The following is a 21,870-nucleotide window of genomic DNA, read 5'->3' as shown; positions in this document are numbered from 1 at the left end:
TGCATCCATGCTCCAGGATGGCTAAAGGTGAAATACCAAGTTGTTGGGAAAGTCGTGGCTATGTCATAGATCATAGTGCCGAGACCCTGATAGAAGTGCTGTCTCTCTCACTCATAGAAGAAAAAGATAAACTTTAAAGGAAAAAAAATCATTAATTACTGTAGTGTGGACTACAGCTGCCATAGATGGGCACAAGACTAAGATAAAAAGCTTCCAGTGCTACCACGGTAGCCACATCATGCACTTTTGCAAAAGATGCTTCCTCTTTAGTAACAGAACTCCTACATTTCCTAAGCTCCTTTGCAGCTATGTCTGGTTGTAACACTAAGTTCTTACTATTGAGGATAAGTCTTGTGTAGACCTTTCAAAAGGCCTTCTTCTTTAAGAAAGCAAACTCAGCTAAAAGCAGAAACTCACTCCCTATTTCAGTTCTCCTCCTTCAAGACAACACCTTGGGACATAATGGATGGGGCTCTCGCAGCTATCCTGCAAGGGGAGGTGACCTTGATAATAAAACCAAGAATGAAGAGTGTAGAGCAGAAGATAAGAACCTATTACTGATGATACTGAGTTTTAGAATAATAGCCCTATCTACTTGCCTCTAGAATCTTTTACGTAAAAGAGAAATCAACTTTTACCCATGCCACGACATTTAAACTTTGTTTTATGGTTGTGGGATCTAAAACTACTTGATAATGTTGGTAACTAATTTTGCTTTTTTCATGTCCAAAAGGTAAAAATATTGGTTCTGCTGCCCCCAAGACCATAAAATACATCAAGTGTAATCAAACCTAATAATATGGAAAAAATGTTTTTGAAATACAGAATCTTACTATAAAAAAAATATTTTATAAAAAAAAATATAAAGTCATCAGAGGTGGGCCCAGCTACGGTGGTGCAGGCAGTAGTGTACCGATCTGCAGTGGTGGTGTCCACATGGCGATCGTGGGCTCGGATCCCAAGCAGACCTGAAACATGCTGGGCCACACGTGCCCAAGGCCCTGATCAGTCTGAGACTAAGAGACTGTGACCTGATGAGTCCTCATCAAGGGCAGTCCTTCCTCCCTCCTCCTGACCCACTTATCTCGCACATGTACTATCACACTCTCTCATGAAAATAATAAAATAAACGTAAAAAAAGTTAAAAATAAGTGACTGGAGATGGTTGGGGCCTCTAGGCTACAACAGCAACAATGCGTAAATTGTGTTTAAGGCTACATTAATAACAAAAACATTGTTTTAAAGATGGAAGATACTGAAAAAATTAGCATTTTTGTGATTTTACTATGTCCTAGGAAAGTAATTTCATTTACCACGGCCTCAGTTCACCATCACAAGAGAAAAATTAATGATCTCTAAGAGACTTCCAACTCTAGAATTCTCTACATACCTTAATATATAAATATTAATGTACAAGAAAACCAATACGATACTGACATTGAATTCAAGATAATTCTTCAAATGAAAGAGCAACTTTTCCAAATACAAAGCAATGGCACTTTCCAAATATCAGTAAAGAATATATTTTGTCACCCCTGACAATAACTTACTCAGATCTTATGCCTGCTCTTGCTAAGAGGTACTTACCTCACTCTCTTCAACTAGTTCAGCTCTTATTTATCTATTTCGGATCTTAGCAAACATGAGGTCTTTAAAAGGTTTATTGAAAAATGTGGATTACAAAAAAATTATGCATGAATTTCAAAAAGATTTTTGCACCAAAAAAAAATCTGTACTATAATTACATTTTCTACAAACCTTTGAAGTCTTTTTTCCAGCAAAGTCTGCCCTTACTCCTAAAAGAGGTCCTAACTATTACTGTCTTTATTAGTGCATTTTATTTTTCACTTGGCTGCACTGGTCACAACTTTTCATTGATATTTTATGCTCTTTTATTCAACGTCTTTCTCTCCCACTAAGGTGTAAACTCCAGAGGGAGTAAAATGTTTATTTGGTTTTGTTTTCACTATTTTATGCCCTAACACAGTGCCTATCACATAGATGGAGTTTATTTATGCAAGTATTTGTTATATAAAAGAACAAATGGATAAATAAATAAAGCAGACATCAACAACTACAGAGGGGCCAGCAGGTAGCCTCGTAGCTATGGCCAACTGTGGTTTGCGTCCTGGATCTAGTGGCTTAAAAATCACATCGTGTCTGCATGTGTGCTCAAAGAGAATGGAGGAGAAGGGATTGTGGCATGGCCATCCCCATGATGGGTGATTTCCCTCTCTTCCTTTCTCTATCTATACATAGGTCCTATGGCAAAAAATCTAAAAATAAAGAAGCTGCCAAGATCATATAAGGAAATGTTTATCCTCTTACCTCATTAAACACAGGATACATGACTGCATAGAGGGGCATAGAAACCATGGAAGTGGTCTCAGCTTCATTCTTCATCTCTTCCATTGTCATCCTCATTCAAAAGCCAACTACAGTAGAAAAAGCAGTGCTAAAATGCAGAGTAATCTTCATTCACTGCAGTATTTCTTCTGTGTGTATACGTGATGAAAGAATGAGGCACCACACAAACACTGACCTGGTGAAAGAAGGTACAGACATTTAAATATTAAGAGAAAACGAGCAATGCTAAAATTCCCTTTACAAAACATACAGTTCCTATTCCATGAAAATATTTTTGTTAATATATTTTACTTATGAAAGCAACTCTGGTCAGCAACACATTTATTTACCTTTCCCACTACAGACCCAAAAAGTGCCTTAGCCTATGGCTTCCCTCTTTGATTAGGAACTACTTCAGAGAACAGGATTCATTGAAGAACCTCCTTACATTCAAAGAACCTGCTTTGAACTCAAAGCGTTCTCTATGAAGTACCGTGGAATAAAGATGCGTGGAACTCTACATACATGCTCAAGGAAAAAGTACCAATAAGATGTATAATTAAAACATTTATACATAAGATAAAATCAAAATCATAAAATATAGGATAAATCTATGTATAGAAAACCAAATTAGGTCCAGCTGGTGGCATGGTGGTTAAGGCGGCTGGATTCCACATGGCTGTGCTGATTGCAAAGTTCACGTCTTGGACCTGGGGGCTTGAAAAACATGGAGGACACCTATACACACATCACATCTAAAATCCCAAGAGAAGGGATCGTCCACGGCCATCCCCCCTCATGGGTACTTTTCGTTTTCCTCTCTCTCTTTCTGATTAAGTGCACATTCCCTATAGCAAATTAAGTAATAATAATAACCTAAGGAATAAATAATGAAAATAGCTAATGTTTTCCTAAAATTTTTTCTGCTCTTGTTCTTTGATTTTTGTCACCTGAAAATAACAAAAACATAGAAAGAATCCAAGATTTAAGACAAAATTTTAAATTGAAAAATTTTACTAAATGTGATCCATTTGGGAAAATAAATGTGAATTTTGCCAGTGGCATGTCTTGATATTTAGAAGGGAATTTCTGTTCAAAGCTGACATAAAAACTATAAGGAAAAACTCAGAGATCCTGGTAGTTTGAGATTAAAATCAAGAACTCAACAGTGTAAAAGAAATTTTGCCTGGAGGGGGTCAGGAAAAGCATTTCTTTTTTAAGAGGAATCAACTAATCATTTCTTTTGTTAAGCTAAAAATGACCATGGTCACAAAATGAAAAGGTAATAGTAGTAACACATACCTTACATTTTTAAAGGCTTTAGTTTGGAACAATCTCTACTATGTGTAAAGCCTTTTCATATTAAAAAACTTTTTCACGTGCATTTAATCCTCATAGTAAGTTATTTTACAGTAACTGTCATTCCATTTTTACAGATGTACAAAATAGGCAGAGACGACAAATAATACATCCAAGATCACGCATGCAGAAACCAAAGACTTGATGTCTCGACTGTGAATCTAGTTCTAACACTACCACATCATAAAACCAAGTTTGAGGTGGAAATAAAGAATCTCACCCTATTTACTCAAGAAAGTGCCCACAAATTATTCATTCAGTGAACAAATATGTGTTTAGTACCTATTAGATGTGAGAAACAATTCCTTTTCATTAAAAATTTATCTGTGCCAGACTACGAAGACTTAAGCTGCTTGAAAGACATGATTAAAGGACTGGAATGCTCCTTCTAAAAGCTCCCATAACCTGCCCCATTTGAAGGATGTTTAGCGTCCTATTAATTCCCAACCAGTGAGTGGGAACTCAACACCTACTTTAACTGGCTATTCTCATCTCTGATCCTTCTAAATATAGAAAGATTTTCCTGACTCTGAGCTGAAACCTGCTCCAGATTGCACAGAATAACAAAAAACAAAAGGTTACTTCCTAAATTTTATCTTATGAACTGTATTTGATAGGACAAAAGAAAACCATTATGGGATCCAATGGTTGGTTTAAGTACATTACACTGTCACAGCAGGAAGAAGAGAATGGAAGAATTGTGGCCTGTTGTTCCTATGTAACTACTTAATGCGCCACTTGGTTATCTATTTTTCAACTGAGAAAGTTTTTCACAGGAAGTAAATTTGGAACAAGGAAGGAGGCTGAAACACAAGTGATCCTTGTCAAAAATGAAAAGGATGAAATGAAGGCAGAGCACAAAAAGGCAGAGGCACAATATCAAGTAAAAAGCAAGTGAAGAATAGCAAAACAGAACCAACAACAGAACTTGAAGAGCTACCTCAGTCAGTCAGAAAAAGTCTTTTATTTAGTAAATATTTCACTGATTATCAGTCAGCATGGTACAGAGCAGTGAACAACACAAGACAGTATAGGACCCTATGGAGCTTAAACCATGCAAAGAAAGAAAGGAACAATTGAGAATAGCATCAATGGCAAAGTCAGGATGCTATAATGCTACTGGAGAACTGATGAGAGAACAAGCACTACAAGAACAAGAAGTTTCAAAGATGAGGCAGCCAAAAGTTTTAAATGCTATCGAGCATGGACAGGAACTTACATAACCTTCAAAGGATAGTGCACTTACGCACTGGGGGTGGGAACTCACCATGGAGATGAGAGTGAGCTGGTTAGAGAAGAACTGGTTTTCAAGACTTTCATTAAGCAGGAGGTGAAATACTAATGGAGAGGGCAGGCTCAGTGGAATCACTGTTAAACCAATGTGCCCACCACTGAAGGGCTGAGAGAAGTAAAGGGATCAGGTGAGAGGCTGGATAGCTTCACTTTCAAAATCCCTGCTGACATCTCTACCCCAATAAACCTAACCAAATATTAAATTTTTACTTTTTGGAACTACTGGCACTGAATGTCAGTAAAACGTGTGTTTAACAAATAGTCTCCCCTAAAACTAATTTTACAGCACTGTTAGTTCTTATTTGTCATCAAAAAGAACAGTATTTTTGCATCTTTATAAACTAAATAGGTTGCTGGCCTATACCATATATTACCACTTATTAATAATGTTCCTATGGAAAATGCTCCAAAGAACCAAGTTACAACTGAAGATGTCAGAACAATCATTCACAAATTGGGGACACTAACCATTCCAGAGCATATATAAAATGTTCAAAATCAATGATTCCGGGGCTGACAGGTGGCGTGGCGGTTAAGGGCCCTGGACTCCTGAAGCAGAAAAGATTCCATCTTGGAGGAGCACCCCATTATAAAATGTTACATTTCTATGACTCAGGGCTGATAGTTGTCTAAGGTTTCTGCTCTCCTGCTAAGTTACTGCCCCCACCCTGGAGCTACAGGGTAACCTGTAAACCTTAAATAGATTAGTACTTTGAAAAGATTGATACCTTGAATAGACTAGACTACTGCTTCTCTGACTCCTCCTTTGGACCTGTGTAGGGTGAGATCTTAGCCCAGTCTCCATCCTCAGACCTCCCGTTCCCCAATTCCCCCATAAAAGACCATGTCCAACCCCGAGTCAGGGCCGGAGATTTTGAGTGTTAACTCCCCCGCACCCACCGACATAATAAATAGTTCTCCTAATCTCTCTGAGTGCTGCTTTCCATTCCTCAGTGTCTGGTTTTCTGCAACATTCCCACATGGTAAATTGCAGTTCGAGTCCCAAACATGGTGGTTTGCTTTCTCATTTTCCTGCTCTCTCTGTCACTATGTCCCTCTCTGGTCAAATTTAAATATATAAACAAATAAGTAACTAAATAAAGTTAAGTAAAATAATTCTTTTTTTTTTTTTGAGAGGTTTTTGCTATAGAGCGCTTGAGCTTGCTAGACAGACAGAGAGACATAGAAACAGAAAGCGAGAAATCACCCCTCAGGGGGGATGGTCATGCCGCAATCCCTTCTCCTCCACTCTCCTCTCGGGATCTTGGGCACGCACGCACACGCGCCCGGCGTGAGTTGGAAGCCATTGGGTCCGGGATGCAAACCACGGTCGACTACGTGGGAGTCCAGCGACATAGCCATTACGCTAACTGCTGGTTCCCAGTAAAATAATTCTTTAAAAGAAAGATGGACAATTCCAATAGAGCTTTTTAAATATTGCATTATTTTGCTAATTTTAATTCAGCTTTGAGCTGAATTACGCATCTGTTATTCCTTTAAATGCTTTCTTTATTTGAAATTGTTCAAGGGACAACTTGCAAATCATTCTAAGCAATTCCTCTTCTCTTTGGAAGAGAAGGAAGCTGAGAGAGTGAGTTATGAGGGCCCCTGACACGGTCCTTCTTTTAGTACGGTTATGGCCACATCCTGGCACTTGGACACATCAGCAAAGTTTCAGTCCCCTAACGGGTACTGGTGTCTGGTGTGGGAGCTGATCATGCATTTATTCAACTGAAGATGGCTGACTCCAGATCCCAAATCTAGAAAGACCTTAAAAAGCGATCTCACCACCAGCCACTCTCCACCACCTGCCTATAATACAAACCAAACTCCAAAAAGGATGCATTGACTTGACCATGAACACAATCTCTAGCTAATAATACATAATAAAAATGTAATGTCAGTGTGCTGACAACATGGCAAGAACTATGTATGATATGTACGTCTTTCAAAATGTGTTGCTTTGAGAGAAAATTTTTCAGTACAAATTAAACTTGTGTCTGAATTATTAGTATCCACAGAATTAAAAAAAAAAAGAACTAGAACTGTAAATGACAAGAACTGAAACAAACTTTTGTTCAAAAACATTTGTGACATTCAAATACCAATATGAATACACAAGTAACTTTCTCATTTACCCTTGCCTCCTTAATCCTTGAACATTTAAAACAGCACTGCTAATGTCTAACACAAGATGAATAAGTTTTAGATAGCTTTCTATTTAAAATGGCTTAAGACAATTAACACTTGTTTTGAGTGAGGTGGGAAAAAAAAAAAAGAGAGAGAAGGTTCTTGGCCATTCTAAGTCTTTAGTTTCTGCCCTGCCCATTGCATTGCAGTCTGCTAATTTTAAAGAGTTACACTAGTCTATCTCAAGGCTCGGAATTAGCATTTCCTGAACAGTCTCATTTTACTCCATCTGGGACATGAGATAACTCTAGAGCCAAAGCTACTTACTCTCAAAGAACAAACAGAAATCCTTGGTACAAGTGCGAGCAGTTCTTGAGTAGAAAAAGCCTCTTACATAAAGTAAATCCTATATGTAAAACAGCTGTAGGCACGTCTTTTTGTCTTGTTTTTCTCTATAGTTAAATCCAGTATTTAGTCATCTCACCTGGTCCTAAATTCTTATATTGGGTAGTTGGAAAAATGATGATGTATTTTTGCATAGAAAATCAGAAAAATATGTCATGACTTTTCTGATGACCCAATAATTCCTGTAATCTCTCTTCCTAAAAAAGATTGACTGACATTCAATCTTCAACAAAATATCTATGACCATTCACTTAAATGAAGCTTATTCATTTTAGTAATGAACAAAATCTATGTTTGTGTTCCTATTTAAAAGTGTATCTCACTTTCCCAATAAAGACGTGAGAGTCAGCATAGCAGGTATGAAGAAGATACTTAATGACTGTCGAATGAACAAATGAATGAGGTAAGAGATGGGCAATTTGGGGCCAGCAGGTGATGTAATGGTTGCATCGCTGGACTTCCCTATGGCCAACCAAAGTTTGAGTCCCAGAAATGGTGGCTTGAAACTAATACCAGGTGTATGTGCGTGCATGCCCAAGATCTCGGGAGGAAAATGGAGGAGAAGGAAATGCAGTGTAGCCACTCCCCCCATGGGGGGCTGGGGGGTAATATCTCACTTTTCCTCTCACTGTCTCTGTCTCTCTCTGGCAAGTGCCCATGGCCTAAGGCAAAAACCTCTAAAAAAAAAAAAAAGAGAGAAAGAGAGAGAGAGAGAGATGGGCAATTTATAAGTTGAATGAGTCTTGCTAATACTTTTCAAATGTCCAGCCTAGCAAAATAAAAACAAAAACATAATTAATTGTACTAACAAAGTCTGAACTTACCAGTGTTTCATAGTTTTTCCTTTTGCTTTGTTATCACAAGCTTTACTTAACATAATAAGAGAATATAACCATGAGATGATTGCAAATAAAACAGAGTCCCAACAGGAATTTACATAAAAGCCAAATAAAACTAAAGATAAAACAGTCAGATATTACAAATTCTAACATCTAATTTTTATTAGGACAGCTAGAATATCTTTTAGATCATGGGAACATGCGTGGTGTAAATTTAATGTTTAAAAATGTTTCTATCAGTCAAGAATCCTCAATACAAATTAATCTTGTTTTATATCGACAAGATCAAAAAAATTATCTAGCCTTTAGCAGAAAGTGAAACTTCATGAGAAAGGGGGCACAAGTGTTTCAGTTTCCAAATGTTGGAAGACCTAAGCCATAGCAATGACTTTGGTGCCTATTAAAATACATATTCATTCCCAAGACTACTCAATCAGAGGAAGCATCATCTATATTTTTAGCAGATAATCCAGATGATCCTCATGAAGAGAAAAGGTTGTGAATCATTGTTACGGAAAAAACAGTGGCTAAAAGGACAGAAAAAACTAGCTAAGGCCACTCTCAGGGATACAGGTAAAATTGAGGCTGACTAAGCACCTGAAAACAGGGTTCTGGCCTTATAGTAGTCTCACATAGTCACTAGTCTTATTTCTCCCTTAGAAACAAAGAGTGTAAAATCATATCATCTTAAGGGCATGGTACTCTAAAATTCAGTGACAATTAAAATTTCATTATTAGTACCCACTATAGGTTCAAAAGTAATTTCATGGGGAATTTAAAAAAAAAAAAAAAGGAAAAGAAAACCTCTCATTAGATCATGAACATGAGGTAGCATTTGTTGGGTTTTATAACTGACAATTCTTACTTTCTCTCTCTAATCTACCACGAAGGCTCACACCTTTCTGGATTTGAGAGAAACTGGATTTATAACAAAAAAATGTATGCATCACAATTTGGGCCATTGACATAGCTGGTATTTGCTATCATGACCTACATATCTTTTTTGGGCTCTCAAGTAGAAATGCTATAGCCACTTCCAAATAAGAGACAAACAATTTAGAAGCGGGAACTAAGAAAAAAGGAGGCAGAGGAACAGGATAAATAGGTGAACCTACTAAGTGACAATGGTTTGATGTCTTTAGAATATACCTGCATCTCTCTCCTTCCCCTGAAAATTGTGTTTTCTATTAATTCGTATACTTACATTTCTAGTTTGGTTTTTTGTTTTTGTTTTGTTTTTTAATAAGATTACTTACTGGAACCTAGCCACCATGAATAAGCTCTACTATTAATTAAGCACAAATTCTACTTAAGAACATCTAGAAACAATCTAATTAATGACAAGTATAGTACACAGTTCTTGTTTTGGCACTGCATTGTGTGTGCACAAAAATTTGTCCTAGGCTTTTTCAAAATACTGAATAAAATAATTGTGCATAGAGAGGTAAGGAAAATACTTAAGAATTAGGGTCTGAAAATGCATACTCAAATTCTGGTGTTGTCATTTACAACCCAACTTGTCTCTCAGCTAGTCACTTCACCTCTTTATGCTTTAGTTTCTTCTTTAAAATGGTCAACTAAGCTGTATAACTGAAAAAGCTGCAGTTAAAACAAAAGATGAGGTGGCCCAGACACAGTAGCACAAACTGGACACTTCTGCTCCACAGGCTTGAGGCCACCTGGAAAGCCTGGGTTTGAGTCTCACCCACCCTAAAAGCTTGGTATATCGGTGCACACCCTATAGTCCAAGCTATTGAGGAGGTCGAGGCAGGGCAATCACAACACAGCCAAGACTGTCTAAAAAACAGTGCGCGCGCACATACACGAAGATGAAGCTAACTTCTAAACCAAACCATAAAAGTTCTATTTTAAATGAGTTTAAGTTACTAAGCATTATATTTCTACATTTTAAAACAACTATCCAAACAAAGTAAACATTTCACAATGAAGTTTCACTGTACTGGAAAGTCTAACCTACTGAAATTTGGAAAGGTACCCCCTCTTAAGCTACCATTTTCAGGTATCTGATCCTATATACTAGTTAAAAGCGTCTCAAAAAGATATTATCTTCAATATCTCTATGAACATGAAGAACAAAACAAGTGTTTGCTGAGCTGTTAAGTAAAAGAAGTTCTAACTAAAACAACATTCTCGAGTTAAATTCAAGTATCTTCGAAAACAGGTAACAGCAAATTACAGCACAATGATCTATGATGGGGAAAAAAATGCCCAAATGTGAAAACTCTAAACCAAACACCATTCACTTTATCATTCATTGTTAGTCTCAGCATGTCTGTTACAGATAGGTGGTCCTTAACTGTGAGCAGACCCGGTTCTACTTGGTTCAAAACATACACTTTTACAAATCAGTCACTGCACGCACACAATTTATTTTTCTATAAAGGCTTGAGGTTCTCAGAAAGACTTCAAAATCCATAATGTTACCTAAATGAAAATAAGGATAGATGGCTCAGGGCAGGCAGGTGGCATGGCAGTTAAGGGTGCTGGACTTCCACATGAACAACCCAGGTTCGTGTTCAGGACCTGGAGGCTTGCTTTCTCACTTTCTATCTCTTTCTCTCTCTAACTCTGTCCCTCTCTGGCCAAACTGAAAAAAAGTAAATGAAGTTAAATAAAATCATTCTTTAAAAAAAAAGAATAGAAGGCTCAATTATACCAGCACCACTGAAAACAGTTACTACAGAGGTGAATACAGTTTCCTCATCTAGGAAATTATCATCTCTTATGGTCATTGTAAAGAGTCAGTGTATTAATACAAATAAAGAGTTTAATACGAATGAAGTGTTTAGTGCACAGCACAAGGTATTACTCAATATTAGCTTTTATGATAAAGCACAGAAAAATGCATGTTCAGTCTAATCATGGTTGACAAGATCAAATCTCTCTGTAAGTCAGGCCTCCCCCACCACTCACCAGCCAGAGGAATCAATGACTCTTTGAAGCCAGATAAATGGAGGCAGATAAGTGACTTGGAACCTCTTTACACAGCATGACTCCTCTTCCCTCCCAAAAAAGTAAAATCTTTTAATATATGGAACCTATACATGAGATAAAACAAATTAAACTGATCAAGTAACTGTGTTAAGCAGCAACAGTTTGCCAGCCCCTCCACCCTGTACATCCCTCCCTCTCCACAACTAGAAAACCACTGCTCTGCAATGACCACCATACGAGCATTAAGAACAGGTGTCATGAGAAACCAGAGCGAGTGGCCATACTAGTAAAGGGAAGACAGAAGACACCTGCACTCACATTTTTCCATAACTCTGTTCGAAATCTCAATCACTTACCAGTAAATTTATCCTTACTTTGGTCACACACACTAAAGCATTTAACAAACTTAAATGTTAAGACCTTGCAACTTTAAAGCCAAAACAACCACAATATATTATCTAATTCAAAAGTGTATGGAAATTCACATTAAAATCAAAACAATGGTGGAATACATTTTAACTAAAAATCCTGCTACGCTACTATAGCCTGTAATACTGGACGAGTCAGTTTGCTAAACTGAACTACTTTTAGATTAACCTGACCTGCCCTCTGTGTCATCCATGGTTCCATCAGCATGCAGTCAGGAACCCCAATCCATGCAGAATTGTCTAGAGACTGAAGTGGGAATGTGACCCTGACCCAATGGCTGGCTGTATTAGGGTACTCAGCAGGACAAGTGTGTAGCTCCTCAATTTGGAGCTGCTGAGATCTCTGCATCACCGTAAAGGTGACTGCAGCATGTTCAGTGTATGCACTTACATATTTCAGGAGTACTGGTTCTTAATGCAGACTCTATACAATGGACAGGAGTAATTAAGTCTTTCTACACAGAAACAGTTTAAAATGGGAGAAAAGGCTCAGATTTGAAACAGAAAGACCTGGCTTTGAATTTTTGCTTAGCTGGGTGGTATCATTTCAGTTAATCTGTTTCTGAACTCAGTGAGAAATTAATGAAAATACTGACTGAAATAACTCAGAGAGGTTAAGAATACTAAATGCTAAGAATATATTTATGATAGTAACTGATACCCAATAGCATTCATTTCATATTGTTATTGATATTTATCCAAAACTTTATGAACCTGACATGGCATCAGGGCTACAACTAGGGTGAGGCAAACCAGACGCCTAGAAGATGAAATTTTTCTGATTTACACGACATGGAAAGTTAGTGCTCCATTAATTTTGCCTTTTGGTTCTGTCCCTGTATAAAAAATGACAATCTAATGCCGTTATCAGAATGTCATAAAGGCCACTTACATAGCATATTTTAAAAATCTTTTCTTCCCTACTTGTCAAAATGAAGACATAAATAAGTTATTTGGGTCACCAGAAGAAAGTTACTTATATCATCTGAAGCAAATTACTTAGTTTAGAGATGTTCATAAAATAATTTTGTCATTAGATGAATTTTAAAACTATTTGTCAAGCTGATGTTCGCTTAATGTTCATAGGTCGACTTAATAAAGAAAGCTGTGGCCCAGAAGCAGACTGAGTAGCACAGTGAAATCAAGATGTGATCAAAGACTTTCTCAAGATAATTCATAAAAGGGGATAATCTAGACAGGATAATCAAAAGCTGACAGCAGAATCAAAGAGCTCATTATCTGTGAATTAGCTGATGGGAAATGGGAACAATAACAAAAATAGCATATTTTTACGATATGGCTTCTTAGATATTGAAACTAGTTCAAGGGAAATGCTCATCTCTTTAGTTGAGACAATCCTTACTTTTTTTGTCCTATACCAATGACTAAATTTTTGTTAAACCCTGGTCTGAACAGTATTTAAATGAAAACTCATTGGAAAGCAAGAAAGAAATGTGTCACCTGGACTATTTTCATTTTTTGTTCATGAAGTTCTTGAGCTAATGGTTCACAAATCAAATAATGCCTAAGTAACCATTTACTGTTTGAGATACATGTCTTCCCATTTTCCTTTTAATTAGTATTTGTGATCTCTTATTTTAATTTCACCAATAAAGTATCAGACTGTTAATATTAGAATCCCCTAGAAATTAAACTAAAGGCTTTAGTGTTCTTACGCTGTCTATACTTAAAAGTGCAATTTAAGGCATCTGTATTACTCTGGGTCAAGTCTACTAGCTCTCCATCACTTTCAAGTCTTAGACACCTACTATTTAACTTAATTTCTCCTAATTGCCTAAGGTCACAACAATATGCAAGATGTATTTTCTTTACCTCGTAAGATTTCTTTGCACCCAAAGCTTTGCCACAAGGCACTCAAATGTTGATAAAATGATTAGCCCCAGATAACATATTACCTCTGGCTCATCCATTTAACACGAGATGCTAATGAGGCCAAGGTTCTATCTGGATGATGCCACATAACTTCACCTTTAGCTCCCAATTTATCTCATATAAAAACGCTATTAGTCACAAGCAGAAATGAGGCAACAGAATGGTAACTGTTTGCACTGTATTTATAGTTCCTCCATAACCTTCATTCTACAAGAATGTAACTCATTTTTAAAGGAAACACAACAAAAATAAAGTAGAACCTCAGAAAGCTCAAATTTTGACAATATTACATCAATGCCAATTCTAAGATGGACAAAGGCATTCATAAAGTGTACATACTTTTTCTTTGGAGAGAGATTTTTGCTACGGGCACATGCGCTCGCCAGACAAACATAAAAAGACAGAGAGACAGAAAGCAAGAAATCACCCCCTGGGCAAGTGGCCATACATAATCCCTTCTCTTCCATTCTCCTCTTGGAATTTTAGGCACACACACACATGTACAAGAGACAGACTTGAGTTTTAAGCCACAGGGTCCGACGACGTGAGAGTCCAGTAACATAACCATTACGCCATCTGCTGGTCCAGTTAAGTATGTATAGTTTTAAATAAAAGGCCACACCATTATTCAGAACCCTTTGGGATTAAATTGAAAAAGCTTTCCAACATCCTGAACTGGTACAGGGAGCTGCTGCCACCTGAGGTCAGGTCTGACTCATTTAACACCTGCATCTGGCTTTTCTTGCAGTAACCCAAATCTAAGTCTGAAGACAACTGAACATCTTAGGGTTTTGTCATTCCTTATCTCCGGATCTCTGCTGCATTCTAGTTCATACTGAAGTAAGACAGGATGGATGAAAAAGGCAAGAGGATAAGCTTCAGTGTCAGGGACCAGATGACAAGTTAGAAAAACTAATTTTTCTTCCCTTTCCAATCAAGTCTGACCCAAAATTTTCAAACAAATTGATGAATGTAGAAGTACTTAATATATCAGGAAGGCTAAAAGCCCACACAATGGTCTTTCTATCCCCTTCCCTTTCCATCTACTGAAGTATAAGCTCCCTAAAGAGAACTACCCACTTCTCTAGTTCCCATTTCTAGCACAGAATTCCATACTCAGTCTAGGTCACCAACAGTATTAGTGAAATCCGTGATAATGTAAAGTATGACACAGTACGTGCCCTTGACAGTGTGCAGTCTTGAAGGAAGAGAAACACTAAAGAAATTCAGTGACATGATAGGGCTGCCACATCGCCTAACCCTCCAGGGAGCACACCTGCATCATTTTATACCTACCCTACGCAAGTTCAAGAAATACTTAGGTGATCGAATCCCATTCTATGTGCATAAGCCCCAGGATGGATGAGGTGAAAGCCAGGGAACTGTTATTCCCTCCCCCAGACTTGGAGCCAGAGTGCCTCTCACAATGAGCATTCTGATACTGATTGTGATTCTTGTATTATACATATTTTTCCCCAACAGGGTTTCTAAGTAAATGGTCAAGTACTTTACCTAATACCCAATGTAAGTGATCTCTTCTGATGCTAGAGCAAAAATTGGCTGTGTTGAAGTTCCAATGTGTTAACTTCCTCATAGGTTTTCGCTTTTCTTTCTTTTTTTCTTTAGTTTTTGTTATAGGGCATGTGCACTTACCAGAGAGAGAGAGAAAATAAGAAATCACACCCAGCCCAGGGGAGAGAGGCACACTGCAACCCCTTCTCCCTCACTCTCCACTAAGGATTTTGGGCATGCACACACACATATGCCTGGAGTGACTCTCAAGCCACCAAGTCTGGGACTTGAACACTGAAACTGGCCATGTGGGATGTAGCACCTTAATCTACATGACACCTGCTAGCTTCCCAAAGGTATTTAAAAGTAAGTTTAAATGTTAAATAATTTCTGTTTACCACACTGATCTCAGTATCTAAGACACAGCTTCTCTAAAAATGCAGCTCTAATGCTAACTGCTTTCCAGTGGAATTCAAGCACTATTAACATTTTTACTGCAAATTTTTAAAAGCATGGTCTCTTGACTGAGCCATCCTGGATTCAGATTCTAATTCCAAGCAGTGACCTGGAACAAGTTCATTTACCTCTCTGTACTTCAGTTTCCTCGTTTATAACTGGGAATAATAGTGTCTCTACCTTGTAGTGTTGTTGTAAGGACTACATTAAACCATGAAACATGCTGAGCATGAGGCCTGGCACTTAGTTACTGCTCTTAAATGTTGGCTATTGTATCAGATTTCAGCTCACTCCAAAGTAGATTTAAGGCAATTTCACAAATAATAACACATATACTCAATAAATAAACCAAAGGACATTTAAATAAATAATTAATAATTCTATAAACCAAAGGACATTTAATATACAATTGAAATTTAGCTCTGGCAAATTTATTTCTAAGGGACTGAACTAAGTAAATGGTAGTGACTACCATGTAATATGTTCCACTGCTGTTATCAAATAATTCACAAGCTTGCTAATAAAATCCTCTTTCTTCTTTGTTTTAACTCTATAGGTAATGCTTGATCCTAGGAAGCCACAGAGAAATGAGACTGAACAGGTTCATAACACTTTTGTGTTAACCATACCAAAAGTGTAAGATTAAATGCCCCACAAGGTTCTTTCTATCTTCTTCCCTCGCATATATATGTCCAAGACACATTTACATTTTGTTACTTAAATGAGAACACTGCAATCTCCATCCTCATACACATAAAAACGAACCACTAAACCACAGTGTTTGCCTTTCAACAAATAAAATATTTCCAACTGCTGAAATAAAGGTCCTTTCATTTTTATATTATATATGTGTGTATTTTTGTGTACAACTATCCCTAAAACATAAAACTCTAAAACTGCAACTTACTATAACATTTTGAATGCAATACTACATATAATCATGATTTAACTTCTAAATCACCTTTTTTTTTCTTTTTTCTTTTTTTGGAGAGGTTTTTGCTATAGGGTGTGTGAGCTCACCAGAAAGACAGAGCGACAGAAAGCGAGAAATCACCCCCCCAGCGGGGATGGCCATGCCGCAATCCCTTCTCCATTCTCCTCTCGGGACCTTGGGCACGCACGCACACACACCTGACGTTGAGTTTAAGCCACCATATCTGGGACTCAAACCCAGTTGGCTACACGGGAGCCCAGCAACATATCCATTATGCCAACTGTTAGTCCCTTTCTAACTCACTTTTAATATTTACATTACAGACAAAAAAAATTACAATACTGGCTTAAAATTCTCAGCAACATTATCTACCACAATAATTTTAATAATCCAACAGCACATAAGAAGTCACTTCAGTTTTATCCACTGCGTCATATTAGTTATGCCAGGTAAATTATGAAATTTTTACTCAAGATTCAAATGACAAATACTAAATGAAGTGACTTAAAAAGTTTTAAGACTTGGCAAAGACTTATAGACTTATAGTTAATAATAAAAACTGGAAGCATTACTCAATTTTATAGCTAAATATCAGCATTTTTGACAGTGTCTTGTGTGAGAGTAAATCAGAGTATATAACTCTTGTGTAGCAAATAAGGCTACAGCAGCTCATACTGTACTGTTGAATTGATTCTATACCATTAACATGGTACTGTGAAGACAAAGAATTTGTTTTCAAGACCAAAATCTAAGACAATTTATGCCTCAAATTTAGTTTGTATTTTAGAGTGATGATCTTTTTCCTCTTATAATAAGTGTCTCTGTTAAAATATATGTTATTATCTTAAGACCCACTGAAACATGAACATTTTCCAGAATTCAAAAAAACATAAACTCCCCTGAAATAAGTACTCCATTTTACAAAGTCACCTTCTCTAAAGCAAATGAAATCAAAAGCAAATTTCACAAGCAGAGTGCAGTGAAAAACAAACCAAAGAAAAAAGAAAACGCATGGACACAGATCCAGATTCAAACCTTGGCACTAGACTCTACTCCCTAATAACTAGAAATTTACTTGAACTTCTCTGAGTTTAATAAGCAAATTTACTTATTTCCTTTGTGTCCCCAGCTATAAAACAGTGTTAATACCACCTACATAAAATAGTTGTATTGAGGACAAAATGGGCTAAAGCTAGAATAGAATCCATTAAAAATTAAGTTTCAGGAGAGCTAGCCAAGGAGCATGGAGGTTGAGGTGGCTGGCTCCCACATGGCAGCTGTGAAGTTCAAGTTCAGAGCTGATAGTTTGAAAATCACACGAGGAACATGTGCATGTGTACCCAAAATCACGAGAGGAGAATGGAGGAGATGAGATAGCAGTATGGCCATCTCCTCTGGGGGTGAGTTCTCACTTTCCCTGTCTCTCTCCCTGGAGAGTGTTGCTGCCAAAAAGCAGACAGTGATCAGGTCCCCAATGATCTGTTGTACAGAAATTTTCCAATAACTGAAAATAACTCCTTTCTCATTTCCACAAAGAAAACCACCTATCCTGATTTTAGGTACCTCAACAGAAGAACAAGCATATTTCTCGAATTAATATTAAACTTCTGTCAATGACTCCTTTGTATCTAACCTAAATTTTCTATGCTTTAGTTCACTGAAAAGTTCTTCACCTCTCCTTGAGGGTGGGAAGTATATCTGTTTTATTCATTTCAGTATTTCTGACCCTAGCAGAGTGCTGGAGGCACTGTGCATGAAATGTACTCATTCACTCATTCAGCAAATATGTACTGAATATTTACTTTCTGCCAGGCACTATGATGCAATGAAGAAAGATAACATATCAAAAGAGAGGGTGCTGCTCAGGTAGCTTCCAGTGGAGTAAGGACAGACATTTATCAAATAAGCTCTGATTGTGACGATGCCCAAAAGGATAACAGAGAATAGGAGGTATACAGAAGGGACCTACTCTGGTTTTGAGAAGGAAGAATCAAAGAAAGTCAGGGAAGGCCCCCTTGATGCTGACTGACACTTAAACTGAGGCCTGAAAATTAAATAGGCACTGGTCAGGTTTTGGAAACAGTAGGGGGAGCAGTCCAGGCAGGAGGATGGAACATGTACAAAGAAACTTAACTGAAAGGCAAGGTAGATGAAAATGGCTGGGTTTAAAGACAGAGAGCTGGATAGAAGAGAGAAGATAGCTCGTGTTAAAAAGAGGGTAAAACAGGGCCAGCAGGTGGCGTGGTGGTTAAGGGTGCTGAACTCTCACATGGCCGACTGTGGTTCAAGTCCTGGACTTGGCAGCTTGCTTTCTTACTTTTCCTCTCTCTCTCTCTGTCTCTCTCTCTCTCATTTTGTCCCTCTCTGGTCAAATGAAAATTAATTAATTAATTAATTATTTTTAAAAAGAGGGTAATAATAACAGTATTTGAACATTTAAGTCATAAGTATTTTTCATTAAAATAATTAACAGTAAGTAACTAAATAATGATCAACACAAAATAAAATTAAATTAAATAATAATCACAGGAAGCTAAATTTTTATCCCACAAACGTAAAGATCTGCAAAAGACCTGCATTATGATTTGGTCTCACCAATTACAAGTGTCATGACCTTGAACAAGTCACTTAAACAATCTGAATGTCTTTGTTCTCTTTGTAAACAGGTACTCAGTAATTCTAACTAGAGATAGCATGGTAAATACTATACAACTCCTGCTCTTACAGACCTTACATCCATAACAGAAAGAAATAGATGTATGTATGGACGACATCCCAAGTCCTATAGCAGATGATGTCCATAACCTGACACAAGGCTCTTGCAAAGCTTAGAGTGGACCATGTGGATACGTGTGAGCTGTAAACTATTATAAACATACAACCGTACACACCCCTCTGTGAACTCTCAGTTATTCAATGTGCAGAGATCAAAAATGATAAGGTACTCCTGCATGTGACTGAACGATGGTAAATATAATAGTAACATTACTCCCACTGGTGAAATAGCAAAACAGTAAGTCCATTACAGGGCCTGAGCGATAAAGAGAAGTTTGTGGTAGAACTAAATCTAGGGCAAAAATTTACATCAAACAAGTACATTATATAAATTTTACTTATTTTAAAAGCTCTTTCTATAACCATTTAGCTGTGTGCCAAAGGTCGGAACTCATTTCACATTTCCCCCAACAAAAGGCAAAGGCCTATACTTCCATTTAGAAAATACTTGAACATTTCTGCTTTACCATCGCTGACTCATGTTCAGTGTCTGGTCTACTTAAAACTACTGCACCCTTCTACTCTAGCACAGTGCTTGTTATTCCCACATAATTTCCATTCGTTTAGTTTGTTCTTCCTTGCCTGAGCACTACATTACTCACGGCGCTACATTATCCCAGATTTTAGTCAATTCTATAGTATCATACCTCTCCTTCTATTTTAAAAGTCGTGTAAATTTCTAGATCATTCTAGCTGGAACACTATCAAGCACAGGGGAACGTAATACTGCTGATCCTAGGAACAATTTTTGAATTCAAAAGTTAAACATACTATTGATATTAATAACTGAAAAATACATTCAAAATTCAGCATATTTTCATGATGTTATGGTCTGAATGTGCCACCCCCACACACACACACACACACACGCACATACAATTCAGGTATTAAAATTTGGTAAGTCATTTTAACAGTATTCAGCATCTAGAAACTTAATCCAGTTATGTTATTAGGAGACATGGGGTCCTTGGGAGATGAGAAGAATTATATAAAGTCATTAGGGTAGGACCCCCATGACTGACTCCTATCGGGTTTACAGGAAAAGGAGTAACAGCTGGGGTAGACACACAAATTTTAAAAGCTCTTTCTATAACCATTTAGCTGTGTGCCAAAGGTCGGAACTCATTTCACATTTCCCCCAACAAAAGGCAAAGGCCTATACTTCCATTTAGAAAATACTTGAACATTTCTGCTTTACCATCGCTGACTCATGTTCAGTGTCTGGTCTACTTAAAACTACTGCACCCTTCTACTCTAGCACAGCGCTTGTTATTCCCACATAATTTCCATTCGTTTAGTTTGTTCTTCCTTGCCTGAGCACTACATTACTCACGGCGCTACATTATCCCAGATTTTAGTCAATTCTATAGTATCATACCTCTCCTTCTATTTTAAAAGTCGTGTAAATTTCTAGATCATTCTAGCTGGAACACTATCAAGCACAGGGGAACGTAATACTGCTGATCCTAGGAACAATTTTTGAATTCAAAAGTTAAACATACTATTGATATTAATAACTGAAAAATACATTCAAAATTCAGCATATTTTCATGATGTTATGGTCTGAATGTGCCACCCCCACACACACACACACACACACGCACATACAATTCAGGTATTAAAATTTGGTAAGTCATTTTAACAGTATTCAGCATCTAGAAACTTAATCCAGTTATGTTATTAGGAGACATGGGGTCCTTGGGAGATGAGAAGAATTATATAAAGTCATTAGGGTAGGACCCCCATGACTGACTCCTATCGGGTTTACAGGAAAAGGAGTAACAGCTGGGGTAGACACACAAAAGTTCTCGACTCTGGCCTGCACATCTGGGACTCTGCACAGTCCTCATCAACCAGAATACCTCCACCAGAGAGAAGTCCTTGACCTTGGAGCTCCAAAACTGTGAGCTAAATAAACCTCCATTCTTTATAAATTACCCAGTATGCAATTTAGTTGTTCGCAGCAGAAAATCAAACTCCAACAGATGGTCAGCTTATATGACAATGAAGATTGATTACCTGCTGAATACAAGTAAACACACTCATGGATATAAATTTATCACAAAGAAATACTGACAAAAATGAAAATATGTCTACAATTCTATTAAAACTATGTGATAGTATTCGTAACAATTATAAAGACTAAGACTGCCTTCCGCTCAATATAAAATATAAGCATCCTGTTTTTTTTCATTCTAAAATGTAAGATAAGAATAAACTAAAAGTCACAGATGATGCTAAAATATAACATATGCAAGTGCCTGATTTTATTATCTACACACACACGCGCGCACACACACACACACACACAGGCACACCCCGAAGTCAAGAAAATAATGAAAAATGTATACAAATGTCTCTAAGAAAAAGAATGTTACCGCTGAGAAATGCAATATACCTTCTTTTCTAGTAATGAATACACTAAATTCCCCTTGATGCTGTATTACTTGAAAAAAATTATAAGTTTTGCGAAAGAATCCCAGTCTCACTGTTCTCAGTTTAACAAAATGAAAGTAAAAACAGTTCTAAGGTAGGAAGGGGAAAG

At 37.3% G+C, this 21,870-nt stretch overlaps 1 protein-coding gene across 5 annotated transcripts in view; it reads right to left on the bottom strand.

The window, feature by feature from the left end:
* Positions 1 to 21,870, bottom strand: part of PDCD10 (programmed cell death 10) — a 48,128-nt gene that overhangs the window by 25,015 nt on the left and 1,243 nt on the right. For 3 of the 5 annotated variants that reach the window (XM_006150291.3, XM_027772550.1, XM_027772552.1), the window contains one exon: positions 2,329 to 2,542. In XM_006150291.3, the coding sequence (XP_006150353.1) occupies positions 2,329 to 2,424 (96 nt within the window). In that variant the 5' untranslated portion in view covers positions 2,425 to 2,542. Of the gene's footprint in view, positions 1 to 2,328; positions 2,543 to 11,306; positions 11,432 to 21,870 lie in introns of all 5 variants that reach the window. The other 2 variants (XM_027772553.1, XM_027772551.1) reach the window with 1 other exon arrangement.

This window comes from Tupaia chinensis, unplaced genomic scaffold (genome assembly GCF_000334495.1).
Source record: "Tupaia chinensis unplaced genomic scaffold, TupChi_1.0 Scaffold000281_1, whole genome shotgun sequence".
In the NCBI taxonomy this organism is placed as follows: domain Eukaryota; kingdom Metazoa; phylum Chordata; class Mammalia; order Scandentia; family Tupaiidae; genus Tupaia; species Tupaia belangeri.
The sequence above is the reverse complement of the archived record's forward strand: the minus strand, read 5'-3'. Positions and strand labels throughout refer to the sequence as shown.